The 9,266-nt window shown below is 40.3% G+C and overlaps 1 protein-coding gene and 1 long non-coding RNA gene across 2 annotated transcripts; both read left to right on the plus strand.

Annotated features, from left to right (window-relative positions):
- Positions 1–4,272: 4,272 nt before the first annotated feature.
- LOC123487219 lies at positions 4,273–5,972 on the plus strand. The gene is made up of 3 exons (XR_006659685.1): positions 4,273–4,350; positions 5,002–5,029; positions 5,376–5,972. It is a non-coding gene; the product is annotated as an uncharacterized LOC123487219 (long non-coding RNA).
- A 26-nt stretch (positions 5,973–5,998) lies between these two features.
- On the plus strand, positions 5,999–8,628 carry LOC123487218. Its single transcript, XM_045218377.1, has 3 exons — positions 5,999–6,331; positions 6,879–6,974; positions 8,181–8,628. The coding sequence occupies exons 1-3, from the start codon at positions 5,999–6,001 to the stop codon at positions 8,496–8,498; spliced, it is 747 nt and encodes a 248-aa protein (XP_045074312.1). The 3' UTR covers positions 8,499–8,628.
- The last annotated feature ends 638 nt before the right edge of the window (positions 8,629–9,266 follow it).

Below are 9,266 nucleotides of genomic sequence, written 5' to 3' on the forward strand. Positions count from 1 at the left end.
GCAGAGAGCTGGGACCAAAGTAACAAAGCCTACCATCAGTAACACACTACGCCGCCGGGGACTCAAATCCTGCAGTGCCAGACGTGTCCCCCTGCTTAAGCCAGTACATGTCCAGGCCCGTCTGAAGTTTGCTAGAGTGCATTTGGATGATCCAGAAGAGGATTGGGAGAATGTCATATGGTCAGATGAAACCAAAATATAACTTTTTGGTAAAAACTCAACTTGTCGTGTTTGGAGGACAAAGAATGCTGAGTTGCATCCAAAGAACACCATACCTACTGTGAAGCATGGGGGTGGAAACATCATGCTTTGGGGCTGTTTTTCTGCAAAGGGACAAGGACGACTGATCCGTGTAAAGGAAAGAATGAATGGGGCCATGTATCGTGAGATTTTGAGTGAAAACCTCCTTCCATCAGCAAGGGCATTGAAGATGAAACGTGGCTGGGTCTTTCAGCATGACAATGATCCCAAACACACCGCCCGGGCAACAAAGGAGTGGCTTCGTAAGAAGCATTTCAAGGTCCTGGAGTGGCCTAGCCAGTCTCCAGATCTCAACCCCATAGAAAATCTTTGGAGGGAGTTGAAAGTCCGTGTTGCCCAGCGACAGCCCCAAAACATCACTGCTCTAGAGGAGATCTGCATGGAGGAATGGGCCAAAATACCAGCAACAGTGTGTGAAAACCTTGTGAAGACTTACAGAAAACGTTTGACCTGTGTCATTGCCAACAAAGGGTATATAACAAAGTATTGAGTAACTTTTGTTATTGACCAAATACTTATTTTCCACCATAATTTGCAAATAAATTCATTAAAAATCCTACAATGTGATTTTCTGGATTTTTTTTCTTCTCATTTTCTCTGTCATAGTTGACCTATGATGAAAATTACAGGCCTCTCATCTTTTTAAGTGGGAGAACTTGCACAGTTGGTGGCTGACTAAATACTTTTTTCCCCCACGTGTGTGTATGTATATATATATATATATATATATATATATATATATATATACATATATATATATATATATATATACATATATATACATATATATACATATATATACATATATATATATATATATATATACACACACACACACACACACACACAGTATCTCACAAAAGTGAGTACACCCCTCACATTTTTGTAAATATTTGAGTATATCTTTTCATGCGACATCACTGAAGAAATGACACTTTGCTACAATGTAAAGTATTGAGTGTACAGTTTGTATAACAGTGTAAATTTGCTGTCCCCTCAAAATAACACAACACACAGCCATTAATGTCTAAATCGCTGGCAACAAAAGTGAGTACACCCCAAAGTGAAAATGTCCAAATTGGGCCCAAAGTGTCAATATTTTGTGTGGACACCATCATTTTCCAGCACTGCCTTAACCCTCTTGGGCATGGAGTTCACCAGAGCTTCACAGGTTGCCACTGGAGTCCTCTTCCACTCCGCCATGACGACATCACGGAGCTGGTGGATGTTAGAGACCTTGCACTCCTTCACCTTCCGTTTGAGGATACCCCACAGATACTCAATAGGGTTTAGGTCTGGAGACCTGCTTGGCCAGTCCATCACCTTTACCCTCAGCTTCTTTAGCAAGGCAGTGGTCGTCTTTGAGGTGTGTTTGGGGTCGTTATCATGTTGGAATACTGCCCTGCGGCTCAGTCTCCGAAGGGAGGGGATCATGCTCTGCTTCAGTATGTCACAGTACATGTTGGCAGTAATGGTTCCCTCAATGAACTGTAGCTCCCCAGTGCCGACAGCACTCATGCAGCCCCAGACCATGACACTCCCACCACCATGTTTGACTGTAGGCAAGACACTTGTCTTTGTACTCCACACCTGGTTGCCGCCACACGCTTGACACTAGCTGAACCAAATAAGTTTATCTTGGTCTCATCAGACCACAGGACATGGTTCCAGTAATCCATGTCCTTAGTCTGCTTGTCTTCAGCAAACTGTTTGCGGTCTTTCTTGTGCATCATCTTTAGAAGAGGCTTCCTTCTGGGACGACAGCCATGCAGACCAATTTGGTGCAGTGTATGGTCTGAGCACTGACAGGCTGCCCCCGACCCCTTCAACCGCTGCAGCAATGCTGGCAGCACTCATACGTCTATTTCCCAAAGACAACCTCTGGATATGACGCTGAGCACGTTCACTCAACTTCTTTGGTCGACCATGGTGAGGCCTGTTCTGAGTGGAACCTGTCCTGTTAAACCGCTGTATGGTCTTGGCCACCGTGCTGCAGCTCAGTTTCAGGGTCTTGGCAATCTTCTTATAGCCCAGGCCATCTTTATGTAGAGCAACAATTCTTTTTTTCAGATCCTCAGAGTTCTTTGCCATGAGGTGCCATGTTGAACTTCCAGTGACCAGTATGAGGGAGTGTGAGAGCGATGACACCAAATTTTAACACACCTGCTCCCCATTCACACCTGAGACCTTGTAACACTAACGAGTGAACATTTTCACTTAGGGGTGTACTCACTTTTGTTGCCAGAGGTTTAGACATTAATGGCTGTGTGTTGAGTTATTTTGAGGGGACAGCAAATATACACTGTTATACAAGCTGTACATTCACTACTCTACAATGTAGCAAAGTGTCATTTCTTCAGTGTTGTCACATGAAAAGATATACTCAAATATTTACAAAAATGTGAGGGGTGTACTCACTTTTGTGAGATACTGTATATATGTGTATATGTTTGGGAGGGAACAGCTATGTGTTTGATATTTTCTAAGAAGTGATATGTGTCCCTAAAATATCTGGGGTGCTTAGTGGAGAGGGGGTTGACATAATTAAGATGTTGTAGGACTCACTGTTGCAGTCAGAAACCATTTCTCTTCCGGGGGGAACCTTAACGGGAACTATCCAGGTGTCTGGTTCTTTGTGTATACACCCACTCAATTGGTTGGCACTTAAAATAGCCTTTGGGGGTTGAGTAGTCAAGTTGATGCCGCAGTAGCGAATTGACTTGGCTTTGACGGCATTCTCTGTCTTCTTGGGGAGTAGCACCGCCCGGATGTTGGGTCCTCGTCGTTACGGAAGGCCAGCTGCAGGTGACAGGGGATGATGTGAGTCTTCTTGTTTGCACAGGCAGTGTCTCCGGCCAACTCCAGGGTCTCAGCAGTCAGGTATTCAAGCACGGCGGCCAGGTAGACTGGTGCGACAGCGCCCACACGCTCAGCGTAGTTGCCTTTGCGCATCAGCCTGTTCACTACATTCTGATTTTAAAAAATAAGGGCATCTTGTAATCCAGCTTGATTTAAATAATAATAATAATAATAATAATAATAATATGCCATTTAACTGACGCTTTTATCCAAAATGACTTACAGTCATGCGTGCATAGATTTGTGTGTATGGGTGGTCCCGGGTGATCGAACCTACTACCCTGACGTTACAAGCGCCGTGCTCTACCAGCTGAGCTACAGCTGGTAGATGTTCATGTAACATTTGTTCCCAACATTGTTGTTGTAACATTTGTTCCCGACATTGAAATAATGTTTGTGTTTGTGTTTTTTTTTTTCCAGGAAGATGAAGGGGGTGATGTCCTGCAGGACCTAGCACAAAATGTAAGGAAAATCGTTGTGTACTAACCTGGGATATTTACGTTAAGGATTATGTTTACCAATAGATGTCAGTATTGACTCAATACGGGGTTTACTTTCCGCTATCCCTAGCTGTTTAAATGTCTGACGTATAACCGTGCATGAGAAAGCCACAGGTAGCATAATGTAGTCCCCATACCCATTCCATACGAGTGAGTGTAAGTAGTCTACTACACTGTAAACCCGAATGTTCAAAATAATTAATTGTAATACGTAGTGTAAACTTAAAATGTTCTTAAAAGTTGTACTTACTTAAAAATGTTGAGTGCCAGTAGCAATTTTCTTCTTTTTGAGTTTATTGAACTTATAATAATAATAATAATAATAATAATAATAATAATATGAACATTTTTCATTTTTATGTAACTGCTACTTAACATATTTTTTTTTACTTAAAACTATATGGATTAAACATGAATTTATGTCTTATTTTGAAAGAACAAATGAATCAAATCAAGAACGAATTGAGAATAAATCAATTGCATCAGATAGATTTGTATATATATAAAATATCACACACACACACACACACACACGTGTATATACCTTTATAAATAATTAATTGTTAATAGTTTGCTTGTTTCAAAGGTTGGCTAGTTAATAAATTACATATATGTAGTATATATTTTGTAGTATTTGCGTGCACTTCCTCTTCAGGCAGCAGACCGGAGCCGAGGAGAAGGGCAGGAGACCGGAGGGTAACACTCAGCTCTGCACAAATGAGTTGTGAATGTAAGTAGTCAACATAAAACTTGCTTGAATGTTTGTATGTTTGTTTCTGGAGGTTCAACGTGTTTTTAAGACGGACAAAGTGAGTCACGTTAGCAATGTAAAACGGTTATCTGTTAGGTTAGCAAGCTAACATGCAAAGTCATCCCGCCAGTTAGCTAGCTGTATAGGCTACATGGCTAGGCTAATGTAGTTGTAAAAAACTGGTTGAGCCCAACGTGCAGCGGTGGATAGTAAGGTATCATGTACTGCTCAATAAAAACTCAAAATCTGTGCTGGAGCTGTGTCAGTGTTGTGAATGAAAGCAGAAGCTAACTCCACGTGTTGTGACTTAGGCTAACTGAAAGCTATTCTCTGCAAGTTGAATTAGCTGGTTACTTTTTTTGTATTCATATTTTTGTTATTGCTACGATAAGAATTTATGGATGCTACCAGCCCAACGTTACCTAACTTTGACTTATTTGTGTAATAAAATGTTTTGAATAGTCTAACAGGCATTTTACACATCTACTTTGTTTTAATCAATGTTGGTGTAGCTATATTGTTGTACACTTTTAGTATGAGGAATATGACTGCAGTTTTTGATAGTTCTGATGGAGGTTTAAACTTCATGACAGGTGTCCTGTAAAATAATATTTTTTTGTGTGTTTTCAGGTTGCTGCAACAAATATGACTTGGCACTGTAAGTTGTGTTCAGCTTCTTTTACCACTAGAAAATATTTATTTAAACACTGCAGACTGCAGCACAGCCACTTTTCAAAAATGAGCCCGCTCTCATGCCTCCATGATGATTGCATGTCCACATTTCAGACACTTAGTGCCCTGAGTACTCATCTGTCAATATATCATACTCAAGAACATAAGAAGTGTTTGTTTTGCCATACATTCATTATGTCCGCCACGGCCTCCTCACCCCCCCGTTGGAGGTTGTCATTAATGATTATAAACATTTAGAAAGCCTTATAAATGCACTATAATGTCTGTGTGCTGATGTGTTGTTAACCTCCAAATCTCTTCTTTTATTAAAGTGATGGCAGCTGAAGCCCCACAAAACATTATCCTTCGTGTCATCGAGGCAGACCGTGTTAGAAAATTAAAACTCAGCTCCCGTCCAGCCTCTGTTGATGCAGTGATTGAGATTTTAAAAGAACAACTGGAATTGGACTGTGACTTCAGTTTGCAATACAAAGATCCAGACTTTGATGGAAAACTCACTTGCCTTGTTGACATCGAGGAGTTACCACAAAAAGCCTGTGTTCATATTTCAGTTAGACAGGATTCCAGTTCTCTTGCATCAACTGATACCCTTTCAGATGTGTCATCCCCAGAACGTCTGAGCAGATGGCCTCCAGGTCCTTTACAAATTCCCACATTTGCATTTGACGTTGAGCTGACACTTAGAGATGGGAATGCTGAATTTGAAAAGAATGAGAGACCTCTTCAGTTGTCAAGGGACCAAAAGCACAATATTTTAGACAAACTGGCATCTACCATATATGGTTTTAAGGCTTACCCCAGTGATAAAGAGATAGCAATGGTGGCTGAAGCTCTTGTGAGGAAACACCCCTGTTTAATAGAAGCAGGATCTGACAATGGATGGGATGGCTGGAAAAACAGCATCAAGTTTAAAATGGGCAATTGCAGGACCAAGATGAGAAGGGCTGGATGTCAGGAGGTCGCTGTAAATGCTGGGAAAAGAAGCCGAAAAAACCCTGAGAATGAACCTTCACACTCCAACATCAAAAGGCCTAAGTGTGCAGAGGTCAACTTTCTGCCTAACTTTCCTCAAGGAGAGGATCCCTCAAGCCTTGACCTTTTGAGGCAGGCTATTGTCGAGGAAGTAAAGAAGACTGAGAGAAACCTACCCCTTATTAGTAAGATGATGCAGAACACGTTTGCCTTGCGACGACAGATTATTGTAATGTCCTGCCCACCGGTGAAAGAGCTAATGGACCTCTGGCCTGCTCTTCATATGCAGTCTGAGGTAAAATCATCATTAATTTAATAAATAAATTCATTTTGTAGGTTATTTTTTCTGTTTTTATCTTTGCTACTGTATGTCACATTGTGTGTAATGTTGCCTAATTTCATTCATCCTAAAATAAATAATTGCTGTTACTGTCCTTTCCTCAATGGAGGTATATGTAGAGTTCCAACGGATAACTAACCAGAACCTACCTAACACTTTCTATGCCGAGCTTGATCGCCACACTCCTCGTTTGATGGCCTTATTTAGACAGAAAGCTTCCCAAACTGAAAAGACTGCAGATGCGTTGGCAAACATTTTCAAAGTCCATGATACACAGGTGATTATACATTTCACAGGTAGTCTTAGTGTAATGTTGGGAGTTTAATGCTTCAAATAAGCTTTTTAATTCCACAATTGCACCAGTCAGCAGGTTATTAGTGGATTTATGTGCAGATATTGGCAATTAATTAATTAATTAATTAATTAATTAATTATTAGTTGGGACTGTTTGTCATTGGGTTTGATAAGTAAACTTGTCACAACACTGTTTTAATCTTCTTAGGAATTACATGATGTCCACACAAGGCGTACCACTGTTCTCCATGCCCTTCCTGATTATCTACTAGAGGAAGTCTCTGTATTTTTCAGAACATGTGTGGTAAGTCCCAGTAAAGAGATATCAGGCCTATTGTACTGTAAATTAACAAATTAATATCTTCATTTCATTTCCAACACACTAGAATTTATGTATATGTACCAGTGTTTCAACTACAAACCTCTGGCAAGATGTTTATAAGTGTGAAGTGTCATTTTGAGCCCATTACAGCATCAAAAAAATCAACTGCAAAGAAAATCAAGTAGCCGTCATTAGCCTCACAGTGGAACACATAAAAGTAATCTCACTTTCTCAGCAACGAGAGCACAACGCAGCAGAATGAACAGGAGTCTTTCAGACTTGTGTATTTATTGTTATTTAAATGACATCCAACTAGGGGTGGAACAGTACACAGAAGTCACGGTTCGGTTCATACCTCGGTTCAGACATTACGGTTCGGTTTGGTACAATGGAGGGGAAAGCAAAACAAAAATGCAGAAGGCACATTTTTTTATTGTGCATGTCTCAGGCTGTCCACTGAGCTAGCTGTAACAGCTTGAAGTGTATAAAGTAAGATGTAAACAGTAAACAAGAAGTACCCTGCATCATCTCCAGACTCCATCTGTAACTTGTAAACAAAATAAGACAATCAGCTAGTAGTGTGATATGGGAGACAAGCGCTGCTCTCATATGTGAATGCACAGAGCAGGGATGTTAAAAGAGCAGCTTCGGTTACACAGAGCAGTTGACGAGTTTTGGTGTTAGCTTCACACTCTAACGGCGAAGCTAACAGCTAACGGCGGAGCTAACAGCTAATACCGGAGCAAACAGCGAATCAAACGGGCCTGGAGGCCATTTGTGGTCAAGGCGAGAAGGGATACAGCTACGTCCGTGTTTGGTTGTATTTGGAAGGGACTAGTTTGTTTCATGTGGACTCTTCATTTGGACTGGACTGACTGACTCGACATGTAGGCGGGGCTCGGGAGCTTCAGAGCTAAGGGCAGGGCTACAGATTAGGTGTCCCTAAAGAACCGCTTGTCTAACAGTAGTTCCGCATTACATTCATTAATTTGCACTCAAGTTTTATTTATTTTTATACTGTGTATTCTCCGTGTAAATGCATGTACCGTACCGAGACGCCCGTACCATTTCGGTTCAATACAAATACATGTACCGTTCCACCCCTACATCCAACTGTAATCAAAATTGCCACAGCCATAGTTTCAGTAAATGTGATTAGTATATGTTCTCCCTTTTCATTTTTTAAAGGATGATATGGATGAGCCAGACCTGTGGGATGCATCAGTGGTCCTCCTTACAACAGTCAGTGATGATGCCACAAGCCCAGTTCACTACCACCCAGTGAGAGTCTCTGTCGTCCTAGAGGGTGATGTGGTTGTCAGTCTCCCCAGGCTTGCTGATGCCTTCCTGGTAATGTTCGGCCTGATTTATGCACTACATCTCAGCTATCCCAAGGGACTGACAAACACTTTTGAGTTCACACAGAAAATCTTGCTTGGTCTTGATGACTCTAAACTGTCACCCAAGCTGCAGAATCTTAAAAATGAGCTGATGTTGTATGTGTAACTGAAGATCCAAAAAGGAGTGGTGGATTCTGATGGCTCACTCTGTTAGAGCATAGTCCATAATGAGAATATGTCATGTCAGGTCCATGTTGAATACTGTTCAACTGTTTATGTTAAAGTTGCTGCTCTACTCAACGGGTTCAGCCAAATGGCACAAAGTACACAGTGTCTTTGTACGTTTTAATGTAAATTTTATTGTTGTTAAACTGAAATTCAGGGTTGAATTAAGTGTTTATATATGGAGGATATTTTTATTCATAATTCAAATTGAAAGGCCAAAGGGAAAACGAAGCGAGATCAAATAAAAAATATTATTATTTTACTACACTACTAGGAAAAATCATGCCATAATTAAATTTAAAAAGTCAAATTTAAAATGCAAAGCTTCAACTGTCAGCTGGAAGTCGTTTCAGACCCTCCCACCAGCAGTTGGGCCATGCCTCCTCATTTAAATTGACACCTGTCACTTCTAAATGAAAAGCTTAAATCAAAATGTAAAAGGTGAATCTGAAAATGTCAATGTCAAATGTAAAACGTAAAATTCAAAAGATAAAATGTCGAATTGAAAATTATAAAGGGGAAAGGCTAAAATAAAACTATTATATTTTAGATTTTAATTGAAGTATTTCCATTTTAAGCTTTTACATCATACATTTAATTATGGCATGATTTTTCCTAGTAGCGTAGTAAAATAATACTATTAATTTGATCTTGCTTCTTTTTCTCTTTGGACTTTCAATTTGAATTATGAATAAATATATCCTCCATA

Source organism: Coregonus clupeaformis, unplaced genomic scaffold (assembly GCF_020615455.1).
Source record: "Coregonus clupeaformis isolate EN_2021a unplaced genomic scaffold, ASM2061545v1 scaf1534, whole genome shotgun sequence".
NCBI lineage: Eukaryota > Metazoa > Chordata > Actinopteri > Salmoniformes > Salmonidae > Coregonus > Coregonus clupeaformis.